This window comes from Mirounga angustirostris, unplaced genomic scaffold, assembly GCF_029215605.1.
Source record: "Mirounga angustirostris isolate CCGP_5_RB_7025 unplaced genomic scaffold, mMirAng1.0.hap1 SCAF_8, whole genome shotgun sequence".
Classification (NCBI taxonomy): Eukaryota; Metazoa; Chordata; class Mammalia; order Carnivora; family Phocidae; genus Mirounga; species Mirounga angustirostris.
In genome coordinates, this window is record NW_026991716.1 from 125,008,660 (window position 1) to 125,027,017 (window position 18,358).

General features: G+C 37.0%; 1 protein-coding gene across 12 annotated transcripts in view; it reads left to right on the forward strand.

Moving 5' to 3' along the window:
- Positions 1-18,358, forward strand: part of UTRN (utrophin) — a 496,097-nt gene that overhangs the window by 413,242 nt on the left and 64,497 nt on the right. For all 12 annotated transcript variants that reach the window (XM_054505586.2, XM_054505588.2, XM_054505587.2 and 9 more), the window contains 3 exons: positions 1,451-1,511; positions 15,276-15,337; positions 16,994-17,068. In XM_054505586.2, coding sequence (XP_054361561.2) covers positions 1,451-1,511; positions 15,276-15,337; positions 16,994-17,068 — 198 coding nt within the window. The remainder of the gene's footprint in view (positions 1-1,450; positions 1,512-15,275; positions 15,338-16,993; positions 17,069-18,358) is intronic.

Below are 18,358 nucleotides of genomic sequence, written 5' to 3' on the forward strand. Positions count from 1 at the left end.
TTTCAAATCAAAACAGTGGTTAACATGAGTGTAAACAAAATCCCAATTAATAAATTGAATAATTGTTATCTCTTTCTGCTTGGAATCATTGGCTTTATAATATTTCTTGGACTTCAGCCATGGTTATAAAAGGAGTCTGTTTAGTTTGAACACAAAATAAACTGACCTATTAGCCTGGTGCCAACACTGAAATGAGGTTGGCTCTAATGAGAAATTTATTATACCTACTTCCACATTTTCATCGCCCTTTTATATTTTCATGGACATAGTTGCAGAAGGGAGCACTCACATGTTATAAAGAGAAGAATTGTTGAACAGAAAAATTGCTGAACTAGTGGTCGGAAATCTTGAGATCATGTCTGAGCTCGGCCATTTCTTTATGGGGCAAGTTATTTCACTTCTGAGTATCTAGTTCCTTACGTATCAGATAGGGCTCTAATATGGATTTGTTGACTTCCTTATAAATAGATATATTTGAAAAGGCTTTTTGCAAAGTTTAGAATGCTATATTTTTATAAGATATTATTATGACATGAAATTCAGAAAAAAAGCATTTATGACAACTCTATGAGAGCCTAGTGATAATTGCAAAGATGTGTTTTAATTGCTTGTTTATTAGTTTATTTAGCAAAATTCCTTAGTAGCTCCAGCTTTACATGTTTAACTCTTCTTAAATAAGTCTTCAACTAATTATATAGGAATAATCTATTTTTATAAATAAGGAATAACTGGAATTGTAAGAAATCAGTACCTCAACAAAAATAATACCTAAAACAAAACATAAAATCTCAGTCATAGTGATATCTGATGTAAAAGTAGGAAACTGTATTTTCTGTGCATTTCAGATGAAAGTAAGTATTTGGGATTCTTCTATCCACATAATTACCTTGTTTGTTTGTTTTTTTTAACAACCCTTTGCCTGTGTTTATCTTAATCTTTCCTTTTTAAGATTAATACAAATGAGTTTGTTTAAATGCCATCTGTCCTAGATAGTTATTCCTGTGAAGCAAAGTAAAGCACGTTATTAATGATCTGGAAAATTCAGTCTTGTGAAATCTAGTTTATAATCTGGATATACCAGGTAAAATTAATTTTGGTTTTAGCTTAATCAAAAAATATATGCAGTCCATTTTCCAGATAGCACTAAGTTTTAAATTGTGGTGATTATAAACAATAAAACTTGATTTTGAAAAGTATTTTTAGCAACAGGTTCAATTAGTTAGAGTTGGCATTTGAAACTGAACCTGTGTTGTTTCTTCCCTTGCTTCAAATGAATCTTTAAGAAGCCACTGTTTGTTTAGCCTAGCAGATTTCATAATTATAGGAATCCAGCTCAAAAACCAGAGTAGTTCTCATTGAATTGGCTATAAAATGTGTTCAGTTGTTTTGCACTAGGGCATAAGGCTTTTGGGTGAGCAGTGTTTCCAATAACCTCCCTTTGTTTCTTCAGCTTCAGTCCAGCTGCCATGGCAAAGATCCATTTCACATAATAAAGTGCCCTATTACATCAAGTAAGTTGATTTTCATTCTCCTTTATGATACCAAAAAACTAACGTTATGTTGATAACTTAAGAGGCTTTCCCTTGTAACTTTAGAAAATGGAATTCAATCCTACTGTCTGAAGGAAACTATATATATATTTAGTATTTAAAAGAAGTTAGTTTAAAAATCAGAGTAATATTTGTAGTTTATTAGGTTAAGGCTATAGGTATGTTTACCATATATTTTTTTTAACAGATATTAAAATATTTGGGGAAACTGACAAAATTTCTAAGTATGTCAGATTCTTGGGGCACCTGGCTGGCTCAGTCAGTGGAGCTTGAGATTCTCAGGGTTGTGAGTTCGAGCCCCACATTGAGGGTAGAGATTACATAAAAATAAAATCTTTAAATAAATAAATATGTCAAACTCTTGACATGATGCTGTTTCTCACACTGTACTGATTCTAAACCATTTTTATTTCTCCCAGAAAATCCATTTAAAACGTGCTGTACTCTTCTCATTCTAATCCACCAAAAACAAGCAGTGTTTTTATCATTAAAAAGTTCAGTATCTCCAGGGTTTTTTGACTTATGGAAATTATCTGCAATATTAGTTTAGGCTTATATCATCCTTCCTTTTTTTATTGTCAACCTGACAGTTTCTCCTTCTTACATACTAAGTTTCTCCTTATTATGTAACCTTTTATACATTTTGTATCATTTACACAAGGTCTAAGTAGGATTCAGTCCTTGACTTAGGCTAAGTATTGTCCTAAGACAGAATGATACAATCCTTTGAGGTGTAAATTAGCAAAGCTGTTGATTTACAATGTATTAAAGTGATGACAGTCCTAGCTGACTCTGTTTTATGTGTATGGTGAACAGCATTATAATTACTGGAAAAATAATCACTATTATTAGGAGTCAGCTCTGTCTCAGATTAGCCAGCTGACCTCAGGCAAGTTGGGTAAAGATCTGTGGGCCAACTTTCCTTTATATCTTTCCTAAATGGCAAGTGGATCTCCAAAATCCATGCTAGCACTAATAGTCTATTCTTCCAATATCCCTCTTCCTGAAAAATTTGTATATGAAGTCAGTGTTTGTGAAATAGTATTTCCTTTTGAAGGTTTTATTGTAGTCTGAGATGTATCACCATACCATATATGAAATATAGTAATAGTATATGTTATATTGCCTTAATGGAATTTACTACTTCTTTCATTGTAGTGTCTATAGTGTACTGGGTTGTGATAAACTTAAGGATAAGGTAGCAAAGCAATTGGCTGGTGTCAAATTTGGGCAATCATGAATGGAAAGAAATTAGAGGCTGGGTAAATTGCCATGTCTCTGTTGAGAGAAGGTGTAAATCTGATCCAAATTTAAACCATTTTTAAAATGTTTACATTTTCATTGCGATAAGAGTTAATAATAATAATAATAGCAGCATGTGAAGAAGGAGGCATGAGTCAGGGAATGCTCACAGCCTCTAGAAACTGGAAAAGGCAAGCCAATGGGATTCTCTTTTAGAACTTCCAAGGAGGACCACAGACCTGCAAACCTCAATTTTAGCTTAGAGAGACATTTATTTTGGAGTCATTTGTTACAGCAGCAATAGAAAACTAACATATGTATTATACAAAATCAAGAAGTCCATGAAATTATTTTTTTTTAAGATTTTATTTATTTATTTGACAGAGAGAAAGAGATAGTGAGAGCAGGAACACAAGCAGGGTGAGTGGGAGAGGGAGAAGCAGACTCCCCGCCGAACAGGGAGCCCGATGTGGGGCCCGATCCCAGGACCCCGGGATCACGACCTGAGCCGAAGGCAGACGCCTAACGACTGAGCCACCCAGGCGCCCCCATGAAATTATTTTAAATTAAATTGTTTTACTCAACTGACAAAGAATCTTTATTATCTGATTTTTTTTTTGAAGTATTGATTGGATCCAGCAAGGCAGATTTTTGTCTTTACTGGATAAAGAACATATTAATTCTCTTGTTTGATTATGTTATACAGTGGTTATCTATTTGATTTGTCATTTTAAAAATCTACCTTGAATTTTAGCACTGCTATAAAAAAGGAATTTCTCTATGTCCAGGTTGGTTATATATGACTAAAAATGACATTAAGTCAGAGTTTCACTGATTCAGAATTTTAATAATTTTGGTAGGCTCTCACAAGATTATAGTCTCGTTCAGACTATGAGATCTGATGGGGCAGACCAGTGCAGCAAAAGCTCGTTTCTCTCATTTCTCATTGGCTAGAGCTCCATGTCCATGACCAGCACTTTAAAATATGTATAATGCAGTGATGGCCAATATGTTTAATATGACCTGTAGGATTATAGCATCCTAAAATATCTTTCAACATCATTGGTGACAGATTGAATTTCCTTGAATATATATATAGTTTTACTGTTAAATGTCTTTTAGGACTTTGAAATATTTAGAGATCTCTCCAGGTATATAGGATGAATTCTCTTATTTTTAGAAAACGTCTTAGCCAGATTCTTTCATTACCTGCTCTGTTGTGTAACTTAACAGTTTATTTCTTCATAATAAAGTACATCAATCTCTGGAGGTAGGGTTAATATGAGATAGTATATTTCCAGATGAAGAAATGTTATGAAAACAGAATTTAATTCCCAAGTAAATTAACAAGCAAGTAAATAATGAGTGAAGGGTTTTTAATATACATTTCCCTTCTCATGGCTGCACAAGTAAGTAGAGGAAGAATGTTAAAAACAAATTTAGCATGATTGTCATGCAGCTAGAATTTCCTGGAGCATATTAATGGGATATATTAATTTAGCCAAAAAGAAAATAAGAGGCAGGTAGAAATGTAATTATTTTCAATGTGGAAGTATACAATTTTGTATACTCTAATGCCAGAATATAGTGAGAAAGTTGAAAGGAGAATGGGAAGAACAAATTGTCTTTATTTCATATTTTAATTTAATCAATTAGCTAAAACATACTTTGATGGCTCCTCAACGCATTTCTTTCTCTGTAGGTGTTTTTTCATTAATATTTTGAGGTGTACTGCAGTGGTCCCAGACTCATTTGTTTCTATAAAATGATAGAATATGGATCTGAACTGTAAGGGTCTATGTAGTATAAATCCCTCTGTGTTAATATCTCAAGTTGAAACTCATATCTTTAAATTATATTTGCTTCTTCTAAGGTAGGCTTTCCCAATCTGATCTGGTTATTTTTTCTTTTCTAGTATAATCCAGTGACAGCTCATTGTTCTATCAGTTTAAGGAAACCTGCAATGGTTCCTTCTGCCTTTATAATATACAAAAATCTACGATAAAAGCCAGATTTCTTTCTCTGTGAATTTTTAGTCATGTGTTTGTGTTTTGCACACGTTTTTCATTTCCTCAGCTGAAAGTTAATATCCAGGGTGTTTCAGGCATAAAGGGAACAATGAATAAAAGCTTTGGGTTGAACTTTCCTAATATGTCACATTAATCATATAAAACTCATTGCTTGTTATTTTGATCCAGAAATAATAATAGTAAATAGTCATAGCGGGTGATAATAATGATCACTGAAATGAATTATATTTTTTGGATATTCATTTGCCAGTCACTATGCTAATCCTGTAATTATCTCTTAATTCTCACTGAAGTGTCGGGACTATCATTACCCCATTTACAGGCCAGGCTTAGATAACAAGTACACACATAACTTGCTCAAGTCACACAACCAGTACAAGGAAGAGCTAGTGTTCAAAGCCGGGGACTGACTCCAGCTCCGCCCTCTTGACCACTAAGCCTCCAATTCTCTGCATTGAGTGAAGGAGAGAATAGAAGTTTTAGTCACATGGAAAAGTTGGGTAGGATGAAGATATATTTAGGAAGGAGCAGTCAGGTGGAGAAAATTTGAGCAAACATCCTTTTTTTTCATGCTATGGACCGGTTGCCATTTATGATGCACCTACTATGGGCCAGCAACTGAGTGCAGAGCTAATTTTCGTAGGCTCGTTTCTGTAGGGTAATATATGCTTTATATGTTTAAGGAAATGTCACACTGTGGTGCAGTAATGGACAAAGGTGCTTTTTGATAGGTAGAAAAATGTGGTTCTCCACAGTCCTGCCAGTCGGATCTTGACAGGAATTGAAAGGTAGGGGAGCAAACTGTATCCTTCCACTACCTTTCCTCAGCTCCATGGTCAGAGATTTCTGTCATTGGGTAGATTTCTGTCCATGATTAGGATGCTCAACAGAGCTGGCTCCTAAGTCCCATAGGGCTTTTACCATAGCTGGTTCTATACATGTCCGGTCTGTTAGTAAGTCAGACTCTTTCGTAGAATTTAGTAAGGTGAAGTTAGGAAATGTGGTTTTCCTTTCTCGCTCTACGATGTCATCTCTGAAGCTAGAGCGTGTGACTTTTCAGTAAGCCTTAGCAGAAAAGATGCTACGGCACTCATGACCGGGCTGTACCCTCACGTCTTAACAGTTTTTTTTTTTTTAAAGATTTTATTTAAAAATTATTTTATTTGACAGAGAGCTAGAGAGAGAGCACAAATAGGCAGAGCAGCAGGCAGAGGGGGAGGGAGAAGCAGGCTCTCCGCTGAGCAGGGAGCCCGATGCGGGACTCCATCCCCGGACTCCGGGATCACGACTTGAGCCGAAGGCAGCCGCTTGACCTGAGCCGAAGGCAGCCACTTAACGACTGAGCCACCCAGGCGCCCCACGTCTTAACAGTTTTTCTACTCAAAGCTGAGGTGCAAGCCTAAATTCTTGATAGAATCCTAAGTGTGCTCACATGCATGCATGAACATTTTAGTGATGTCTTCTTAATAGAAAATATATATCACAGTCTCAAAAACTGACATTTCTCAATCTTACAGCATACTCGTCAGGATAAATTATCTTTACCTACAGATACCACTTCCATGCATTCTCTGCCTTATTCTCATTCCCCTTGATGACTAGGCCTAAATCAAAATTTTCCTCAACTTATTACATCTCCTTTATATTTTCCTTTTCTATTCTCATGTCCATTAAGGGTAATTCCCCTTTCTTGCCTCCCAAGGGCATTCTCTGCTGCCCTAATCCATCAGGTGCTGGGAAAAAAAACAAAGTTTATAGTTGTAAATGAAATCTTGGAGAGCAAGTAGCTGTTCTTTATAGCAGTCATGCAGTTTATTTGCATAAACTGTATTTCCTTGTCTCATTATGTATGTACAGTCTAAAGGAGAGAATTAATGCTTATTTCTTTAGAGGAATCGTGGGCCCGTTTCGATGACGTAGGTGAAGTATTTCTCCCTTAAGTAAGAGCAGAGAGGAGTGACAGCAAAGGGATATCCAAATATTCAGCCTAACAACAAAGTCAGGGCAGCAAAGGTGTATTATAACAAAACAAAGAAAAAATTAACATAAAGCATTTTATGTTTAAAGATTGGAGGAAACCCATCCCAAAACAAAATAAATCCATAACAAAGATGTAACTAACAATGAAATACAAAGACAGCTCTCTCTGAAAGGCCTCCCACAGCTGTCTTCATCTCTCTCTTCCTCCTTAATCAAGATGCGAGATGGCATCCTTTTGGTGCCAGATTTTCAGTGGAGGAGTCTTGAGACACACTTTGAGTCTCTTTCCAAGAGTAGAGCTTGTGTTTTGGTTTTAATGATAAAGAAATAAATGAAATAGAAGCCTAAGAGAATGTACTGGAGAGGCTATTTTTCTAAGAAACAGTCTGTGACTTTATCTGTGTTGAAAATAAATATTTAAAACTCACTGGGCCAACTCTGCTGATGAGGACGGAAGAACGAAGTTGTTTTATGAAAGAATATAAGCATCTTGGGATCCCTATACCTCCCGCTCTTGGAGGCAGCTTCGGACAAATGAGCACACCTTGGCTGATGAGAAAACTAACAGCAGGCCGCCTGCCCTGCAGCAGCCTTGTATTGGCAAATTGTAACCAGACAACTTCCAGTGAATTTACCAGTGCCCTGACTTATTGAGATAATTCAGGTGGAATTGACATTGTCTGAGAAGGACATTGACTAGTGCAGGACTTAAAAAGATACTGTTTTCCTGCCATTCATCTATACATTGCTGGGGCCAGTGTTATTATTACCATGAAGTGGGAATTTGGGCTTGGCATCTTCCAGATTACTCAGTTCCATTGTATTACAGGGGCACCATCAGCCTTACTGTGCAGTCTGACCTTTAGGGTCAAATTTGCAATTAATAAAGGTCTGCTATACAGTACAGAGGGTCACTGTGGGGCCACTAATAAGGTAAAAGAGATATTCATACTTTGATTTGTAAAGATTAAATTTTTAAAGTAGTCATTGAAACTAGCAAAAGTACAAAAGTAATAATGATCAAATAAACTGTGAAAGAAGTAGAATATCTTTTTCTATATTGATTATAAAGTAAAATGATACAGTGTTAGAGTCAATACAACAGTATAGAAAAAAATTGATTTCTCCTTTAAAGATTACATATGAAAGAGATAGAGTAGTAAAATTTTTTTAAAAATCTAAATAATATAAATTCAGCTAGAAGGATACAATGATAAACTCTGGTGGGAGATAATCCTGGAGTTGACACCCCAGGCAGGGGTATAGAGGACTCCCCAGAGCCAACTCAATAACAGGTGACCTGCAGGAATGTTGATTAATGTCGATTACTGGTCTGATCCTCCCTAGTGTGACAACTTAGAGGGACATGGGGGTAGAGTTAGGGTCAGAGGTGAGGCTGCTTCAGAGTTCTGGGCCCAAGACCAAGGTAAGGCTCCCTTGGGTTTACTGTGTGCATGTTCATTCTTCCAGACAGTCTTCCAGTGCCCTCAAAACAAGTATCAGCCGAAGCTCCCTGCACACCCAGGCATTTTGGTCATAAATCCTACTACTTTACTTTAAAAACAAATACAAGCAAACCTGTCGTATTGTTTTGTAACAAATTATTCTATCAACCATGCCTGGAATATTGACATTTGTATTTAGGGTTGCGGAAGCCTTTGTCTCTATATAGCCCTTTACATGCTTGTGTTTTTTAACCTACTCCTAAGCATGAAATTATTTCAAGTGCATTTTATAGTTGAATCCAATAGATTTGGAGTTATCCACTGTTGACAGTTTAGTCTTCCTGCCTTGTGTCTTCATCTTCATGACAAGCTAGTGGCATTTTCTTTTTTTTTTAAAGGCTCCATGTCCAATATGGGGCTTGAAATCATGACCATGAGATCAAGAGTTGCATGCTCCACTGACTGAGCCAGCCAGGCACCCCAAACTAGTGCATTTTTTAAGGAAGACTCTATGCTTTTACAATATCTGTTATCAAGTAGAATCCTGTATCTTATTTGGAATTTAAACAGGAAGGTTTTTTTTCCTGAAATGTTGACATTCAAAATTTCTTAAGTTTTCCCTTAGATTTATTCTTATATTTCAAAAACTGTAACCTTGGCTTTCCTGCCTTTAAAAGCCTAGAAGATGGCAGAAAGTGTTTGCAGGGGTTCAAGAAGTTCTGTGTAACCTGAACACATATGTTTCATCCCCTGGAGGAAACAGCTTCCTCATCTTCTTCCAAATCTGTCCCCCACCGGCCCCTCAATAAGTCATGCACACAACACACACACACAGTAGGAATCTGCATAATGGCAGGAGTACTCCTTATTCTTTATATATTCTGGTCTCAAGTGAAATAAAGATTGGGGAGATTATAAATTCCAAGATGAGAATGCCACTTTTTAGATCCTTAAGAAGATACTACTCAGATAAATAACATTGCCTCAGATTGCCAGAATTTGTTTTCACTCTTTATGCTTTAATCAGCTGAATACAAATTGATTATTTGGAAGTTCCTTGATTCCTGTATTTCTATATAAACTTTCATAAGCATATATAAAGAAGGTGTTAGCAGAGTCTGCAAAAGCCCGTCATTCTGGAGATTCTCTCTTACATATAGCATCTCTTAGCTTCTACTGTGCTTTGTGACTTACGGAGTTGATTTTCTCTCCCTTATTTCTCCCCACCCTGAGGAACGGTCTGGGGCATTGAAGACAGAAAAGCAGCCATTCCATCAGACAACGTGCAGTTCACTCGTAATTTTGATAGGGCCGGTGGGTAGAGGAGTGAAGTTGGAAATGAAATATATGTGGGTTCAGTAATGAATGGGACATGAGGTTGTGCACTCCTCATTTGAGAATTTTGTCTGTGAAGAAGAGAAAAAGGTAATAGCAGGAAATGTAGATTCAAGGTCGGGATGAGAGAGATTGTGTGTGTAAGGATGGCACATCCTTCAACGTTTATATTCTGAGAATGGTCTTATTGAGAAGGGGGTTAATGATGCAACACAAGAGATTTTAAAGAAATCTTTGGGGAAGAATTGGCCTTTGATAGGAGGAGGAATTCCTCAGAAAGGAGGAGAGAAGAAGACAATCTGACAGATGGAAGGTAATTTATTGATTTGGTGGTGGGAAGTTGAAGGAATTCTAATCTGGTGGTTTCTCATTTTTTTCAATGAAGTGTGAGATCAAGTGAAATGATATAAGGCAGGGAGGGAAACTTAACTTAGGCTTGGGAGAGAGAAGGCAGTAATAAATTGTCTTGGGGTCTGGGAAGCAAGTTTATTAGGGAATGTTGTGTGGTTACCAGCGGCTGGACATTTGAGGTTTGAAGTTAAATATTTAAAGTAAAATTAGTCTGTTGAGTGATTTTCTCCAGCTGTATTCATGCACAGCTGCTCAGGTCCAGAGAAGGCAAGTAATTGAGCTGATCCATGCTTGGGTTTTGCCAGGAGTGAGCGAGAAGCAAGGCAGATGAGATTGTTTGTAATGATTATAATGATGGACCATGGACTCAGATTTAGACAGATTCATCAGAAAGATGTTAGAATCTCAGTCATGCAAGTATACTTCCATATTAAGAACACAGGCTTAAAATCAGACCACCCGGGTCCAAATTCCATTTCTACTACTTGCTAATTCTGAGACTTGGAGCAAGTTATCTAAGTGCCCTCCCTATCCCTAGTTCCTTCATCCGTAAAATGGGGATACTGTCGGCACCCAGCTCATTGACTTTTTATGCAGATTGAGTTTACACGAGGAAAGTGTTTGGAAGGACACCTGGTAAAGACTGGACACTCAAATAGTAGGCTATTACTGTAATTAATTTTAGGCATCCTGACCTACTGTTGACGTCATCTTTCACTATGCACAGCAAAGAAGAAATATTTCTCTTTCTGTGATTGTCTTATCCCTGAACAATATGGGTCGTTCTTTTTCTCTCACTTGTATTTTTAATTAACTGACTCACCTTTAATTTTTTTTCTCTTACATGCCCTTAGAATCGCAGTTGAAATGAGATGACACATGGCAAAACTCACAAAATCCAGTTTCAAGCATAAAATTGAGTAGATAAGTAACAAGTAAATGTAAATTGTAACAAGTAACAAGTAAATTGACTAAGTGTCAGTTTTGGGGTAAGCAGGTTGCCTTCTTGCCATCTTTTAAGGTTTTATGGAAAAAAATGATGCCACTCTAATGAGGACAGATGGGTTTAAAAAGTTTCTTCCCCAGAGCAGTCTATTGCCCAGAAATTAATATCTTTTCAATCTATCAAAATTACTTGTACTTTGCTGTTGGTTCCTTTTCTCATATATTGGACCGTGTTGTTCTACAACATTTTTGTGTTCTATTCATTGGTGTACAATCTCACTTGTGTTTTACTTTCTGTGGCTTATCAGAATACATTATGAATAATAATAAATAGAAACGTGTATCGCTTATTAACCTCATTGGTTCAATATTTCATCAAAGTCCATAAAATACAGAGAGCACATGTTGTCTCAGCCAGGACACTTAAGAGTACATGGGGTGCTCTTTTAATAAGTATATGGGATAGCAGGTAGAAACTAGAACTGTCCAGGGTGTTAAAGGATGATTAAAAAAAACAGTTAATGGAGATTTCATGCACAGCACAGTGATTACCCACAAGAGTACTATGTTTTAAACTTCAAAGTTGCTAGGAGACTGGATTTTAAATATTTTCACCACAAAACAGAAATGATAATTATGTGATGGGATAGAGGGGTTAGCTAAGACAACTCTGGTAATCCTACTGCAATGTATAAATGTGTCAAACCAACATGTTGAACACCTTAAACTTACACAGTGTTACATCTCAATTAAAAAATAAAAATTTAAAAATTTAAATAAATCAAAAATTAGGTAAAATCTTGAGTCTCGTAGAATATAAAAAGAGCATGCGTCAAAGATTTCATTTAACTCACTAATCACAGAATGGGTTAGAAGTTGTAAGAGGTTTCCAGGAGAACACTAAGAATTTTATCTTCGTAATCAAATAAGGGATGCTAAAATGAAGTTTACCACTCGGTGTAAAGCTGATTCATTGGTCAGTGTCCACAGGACAGTCATCAGTTGCATCCCAGTGGACACAATTTGCATTTCTATGGATAAGAAACATTTGCATTGCTATCAGTTTTCTTCAGTTTCCAGAGTTTAAAATAGCTCGGAGACCCACTGACTTTTTTGCCCCCATGAAAGGCCTTCTCAGTTTTTCCCTTCACAAGCAGATCAGCACCCTACTTAAACATCACATGCTCTCACTATCGCTTTCTTCATATGATTTTGGACTTACCTGTTGATTGCTGCTTTGTTAGTTTTTTTTATAGTTTATCAAGCTGTACAGTATGAGGTTCTACTCCTCTTTCAGATATGAGGTTGGCCAGAACCTAAGCTGTTGTTATTTGTGGGGTGGGGGGGTGAGCAGAGAATGCTACTTTCAATTCTGTTTTGGTTGCCTAGTCTGGGAGGACTTGGAAGCATTTTGGCTGGATGAGCTGAGCAATCTGCAGCTGTTCAAATACTTAGAGCCTTTGGGTTGATTGTGGATTTTCCTTTAAAATCCTTCCCCCGCCCCCCACTAAAAAAAGAGAAGGAGAGAGAGAAAGAAAAAAAGAAAATCCAACAGCCAACTGCATCTACTACCTTTTTTTTTTTTTAACTGTTGTTTGGTAAGCTGCAGTTATACTTCTGTAACCAGAGGCTGTGTTTATTTGCAGCGTTGGCAGTTCTGCCTAATGAATCAACTGGTATTGAATTCACAAAGGGGGATGCCGTTTCCCTCCCTCCATCTGTTTGCCAAATGTGTGTGTTCCCTCAGCTCCTAGTAGTTGTTTCACTCAGAAGAGCCATTAGCAAGCGGGTCTTCTCATTGAATTCTCAGCCACTGCCATGCTGCCGTGTGGGATTTTCCCCTCGTGGTTCCATAGGACTTGTTTGCCAAAGCTCCACACTTGTGATTCTAGAGAGAGAAAGAGTACTTATATTTGTTGTTTAAGTATAAAGTTTGGCTCTGCATTACTCAGAGCTTTAGTTTGGTTCTTGAGCTTTGATTTGGTCCTTCATGATGGGATGTCTGCCTCTGGACAGTAGTGTTGCCATGGGGATTTAAATTATTCCAAAGAGACAGGGGTTGTGGGAATACTGGTTGGGTGTCTAGCACTGGGAGCTCCTGATGGATTTTCTTGAATTATACTCTATTTCCAGCAAATCCTTCTTTAATTCTTATTGATGGTAGGGAGGAAGTTGTTTTATTAACAAAATCTGGAGGAATCTTTATTTTTTTGTTTTTGCTTTGCTTTGTTTTGTTTTTTACTTCATGCATGAGAAGCTTTTTAGGTCAGTTACTTCTCACACATGAACGTGCATATCAATCCCATGGGATTTTGTTAAGCTGAAGATTCCAGTTCAATAGAAAGAGTAGAGGTCAGAGATTCTGCATTTCTATCAAGCTGTGGGCCACACTATGAACAGTAAGAATTTTAGGTCAGACAGCTTCAGTACTTTCTCTGTGGTCTTTGGAGCAACCTGGAGGGGAAAATGGTAGAATGGTTTGGTTGGTGTTCAGCATCCAAATACAAAGTGGAAACATTTTACCTCTGCATTGGTGTCAAGAACCAGGTATGGGAGCTAGACAACTTTCTAGCTTCCCCTGGGATAGACCTTCACATTTTAGGCATGTTAATTTATGTGAGATTTTTTTTTGGAATTTCCAGAACATTTTACATACCCAATTTCATATCTAAATTTCAAATATTTTTCAAAGCAAATTATGAGTTCTTGGCGGGGTTCTGTTATATATATGCATATGTAACAGTTTATGTTCTTTTCCCAGTGACATGTCCCAATTTTTGATATATTACCTAGATTAAAAAAATAATCTCTCTTAAATTTGATGGCATGAATATTTTAATACCACTCTTTCGTGTACTGTGCCATTTCACTTAGCTTACTAAACAGTTTTGTAGGAACTGAGTGTTATCTAAGAAGTCTTTTGAGTACTGTTAAACCTTATTACTCTATTCTGACCTAGAAAAGGGATAGTAAAGTATTTTTAAATATAAGGACACTGATCCTTTGAAGTTAGGAGCTGTTCACTTCACACGCAGACACAAAGAAGGAACCTAATTTAAGCAGTAAGTGGATTTGTTCTACCTGCATCTTATTTCCAAAAGCCTTCGAATTCTGTGACTTAGTTTTGGAATTTACAGAAAAAGAGAAAATGTAAAACTTGCTTCTTAAGTGAAGAATAAGCATCATGAGAAAAACTTGAATGTCTGTCAAAAAGTACTAGTTAACTGAGAGAGGCTGATTGCTGAGAGGAGCATGAAGTCACATTGGCAAGAGAGATTCATGCAGAAGGGGAGTAGAGAATCCAGATACAGAAGAGGGTGTTGGGGAGGAAAAACAACTTTTCCTTCACCCTCTTAGGTTTAGTTTCTGGAGGTCTGTGAATTATGCTGACAAAAGACAGATTAGCAAGAGAAGAGCATTTGCTTATGCATGCAAGGCACATACTGTGATGAGTAACTCAAAGGGATGGTTAGAATTGGGGGCATATGTACCCAACTTAGCAGGGGAAAGAAGTTGGGGAGAAAAGGCTCCTTTGTGAAGACCCAGTAGGTTTCTTTAGGAAAGATAAATGGGTTTTTTAGGAGAATAAACACGAGATAAGAAAGTTTGTGATAATGTTTGTTTATGCAGGTGCAAGTAGTTTTTCTGTCTTCTTCGTAGCCATGAAACTCCCCCAGAGAGAGGATTTATGGTAGCCTTGTTTCCAAGAAGTTTCTGCGTTTAGTCAGATGAAGGAAACTCTGAAAAGACATCTTCCTACATCTGTTCAATCTCAGATGTCTTTAGCTTGAAATAATCTTTGTATCAATTCTAGGGCTCTGAGCGAGCCCCCACAGGGGAAAAGGGCTGATTTACACCAAGGAAGGAGAGACTGGAGGTTAAGGAGGAGGGAGCCTCACTTGATTGCGAGGTGAAGATGTTATTCAGAGTTAAACTCTTCATTTCTCAGTTCTTTGGAAATTTCATTAGGACTTCTAAAGTTTAGCAACTCTTTACAGCACTTCTGCTCTCGGAGGATTTATTCTGAATGAGGATCTATATCTGCCTAACACAAGTAGAATTATTCTGGAAACTACATTGATCTGGCTGCACCAAGCCTGAGGCCCCAGGGTCACACTTCATATCTGGGTTTTAATTTGTAGTTGTAAATCTTTGCGAAAGAGGTAAAACAACATTTTTTACTTATATTTTCACAATATAATTGCTCAAATAAAAATTTATTATTGTTTCAAATGTTAAGTAATAACTGGACATCGGTTTCAGAATGATCCGTCATGGGGATCATTTTGCATGTATTTTAAAAACTTAGAATAAACATTCTATTTGCATACATTCTATGTGACCTATATTATTTTGTATGTTCTTTAATTTAAATATACTACCCTTTTTCCCCCCAGTCACCAAACACAGACAACCTGTTGGGATCATCCTAAAATGACTGAACTCTTTCAATCCCTCGGTGAGTGCTATTTTATTTAATTAACCTAAACGACTGATAATTGTATATTCTTAATCGGAAACTAAGCACCAGTTTTTCCTACATGGCATGGTATGTTTAAAAGATTGTGTCACTGACGTAGAAAAAGCAGTTGAATTTCTGAGGGCAATGCAGGAAACAGTTTTTACCTTTCTTCTTGAGAGAACACGTGGTTTGAAATCGCAAGAGGGTGATTTTAAAAGGAGGAATGCAAGCTCCCTCACAATGAGTCATCTTAAACTTCAGCTTTGCCTGAAAACAAAAACAATGACAGCGCAGCAACCTCTAATTCATTGCTTTAAATTTCCTGTTAGCTCACATTTTGTTCAGTTAATGTTACAAAATTGGCTTGCCTAATTTCATTTTGTCGAAGTAGTCATGAAAAGCTAAAATCATTTTAATATAAAAATGTAAGAAAACACAGGAGGTGAGAATTCTAATCTTGTAGATTTCTGGTAGAATATGACTTGGAACTGATGACCTAGCCTGCTTCCTTTAGGTTGGTCCGGTGGTTTTGAAAGAGTTTTCTCTTTGGGTAGATAAGGCACTGCTGGAGGGAAGAGCAGCACCGGAAGGTTCTCATACCCACTCCCGCTTCAGCAGGGAGAGAGCACCCCTCTTGATCTCTTTAAATGTCAGGCATCTGTTGAGCTTTCATCTGGATGGGTGAGGGCGGCTAACAAAGGCTGAACAAATGAGAGAAAAGCCAGGGGTTTCTTTCGTTTGTAAAGTGAAGGTACAAACTTGATGATTTCTGAGTTTGCTTCCAGTTCAAGGAGTCTCTAATACAGACAACTCTGTCTTTAGGACACAGAAAGAAATTACAGTATCTTTTTTTGAACTTGATACCAAATCTTTTTTGGTACCAAACTTTGATACCAAAGTGTTTTGGTTTTTTTTTTAGCTGAAATATAATTGGCATATAAGGTTATATTAGTTACAGGTGTACAGTATAATGGTTCAATATTTGAATGTATTATGAAGCTGTCCATCAGAGGGTCTACTTACCATCTATCACCTCATGTCATTACAACATTTTTTATTCTTGTGATCTTTTAAGATCTACTCTTTTAGCAACTTTCAAATATACAGTATTATTAACTACATTTAACCTCTTGTTTCTAAAGATCTGAATATAGATTATGGGATAATTTTAGCCATATCTATAAAAGAGCAGAAGAAGCAAACAGATCAGGATGGGAGACATAAGACTAGCTTTGGGAGTAGTGACAGGGACAGCCTCATTGACAGAAAACTAATTGTCCTTGAGGAAGATTTCCCGGGAGGAGAGTCCCTCCCAGCAGCGGAGAAGGAAGGGCCCTGAGCCTACAGTGTGATGGATTTATTAAGCCTTCAGAAGTTAACAGGCCATGTTTCCTTTTCCTCATTTCCCTCCTTTTCTTATTGGATAATGCCCTCTTGAAAGCAGTGTAGCACTGCTTTGGAATGTATCTCACTATGGTGCTAATGAACATTTAATTATTCTCTTAAATAAATGCTGTGGATTTTGAGAGAAGACTTTTTAGTGAGTACGGACATAATACTTTTCCATCATCTGAAGTAAACAAATACGTTCTTGCCATTCAATAGAAGTTAAACAATAAGCCTGCCTTTGAATGTGTTCCTTTTCCATTTCAGCTGACCTGAATAATGTACGTTTCTCTGCCTACCGCACAGCCATCAAAATCCGAAGACTACAAAAAGCACTGTGTTGTGAGTTATTCTGCCAAAGTTAATCACTCTGTTCTTTGGATTGCCTTTTTTTTTTTTTGAGACAGAGATAAATGAAGAGGGTGATGTGTTTGTAGAGTTAATCTCATTTTCAGTGTATCTCACTCAAGTAATTGGCTGTGTTTCTATAAATACTCTATTATTTGCCCCATCAGCATGCATGCAGTAGTAAGACAAATGAACATATGCCATTCTCAGTTGGAGAACAAAATTAGCCAAAATACAGGAGTAACATAAAAAGCTTTTTCAAAAATTATGCTGCCACCCAATTTAAAGGGATTAAATCAGGAAATCAAAGTAGTAGATCATTGCCTTCTTAGTACTTTGTATTCACTTGGAGGTATAGGATTCCAAACAGTATGATTCAATGCAATCATATAATAAAGAAATACTAAAAAACAATATTCCTGATCCAAATTTGAACTGGCACCTAGAAAATTAGATAAAAGGCTCTGGATTTATTTAAATATATTTTGAGATGTTTGGTCTTATCAACATGAACTTTTCCTGCAGAGTTTGTTGAGAGTAATGTTCTGTGATAGCCATTTTACCAAAGAGGTATTCCTCCCCACCCGCCCCCCCGACACACATGCCCAAACAACCTAACTTTAAACAGAAATATGAATACTTGTAATAATATAGATTTAATCTCTCTGAATTCTCTTTGTGGTCATAGTTTTAATGATTGAGTCTATTCAAAGAACATGTAGGCCTTGTCAGATAGTTAATATGGAAACTGACATCCACCCATATTTTTACAGCCTAGTAATTTGAATAATTCCAAGTATTCTTGTTGCTACCTTTTGTTAACAGTTGTTATATGTCTAGGCAGTTCAGTGAAGCTTTGAATATTACTCTTCAAAAATGATATATTAAGGTTAAAAATCTGCTCTTTAAAGGTCAGTAGAAATCAGAATTACATTTTGAGCTGGTTACGTGAGGAGAAATGAGGGAGGAGAAGTAGAAATCATTCAGACAAAACCCACAGCCGGGGCGCCTGGGTGGCTCAGTTGGTTAAGCGACTGCCTTCGGCTCAGGTCATGATCCTGGAGTCCTGGGATCGAGTCCCGCATCGGGCTCCCTGCTCAGCGGGGAGTCTGCTTCTCCCTCTGGCCCTCCCCCCTCTCATGTTCTCTCTATCTCATTCTCTCTCTCAAATAAATAAATAAAAAATCTTTAAAAAAAAAAAAAAAGAAAAAACCCACAGCCATGGAAAGCTTTAAGATAAGAAGAACGTAAGTTATGTGTGGGAGGGAAGTCTCCAGGGCTAAA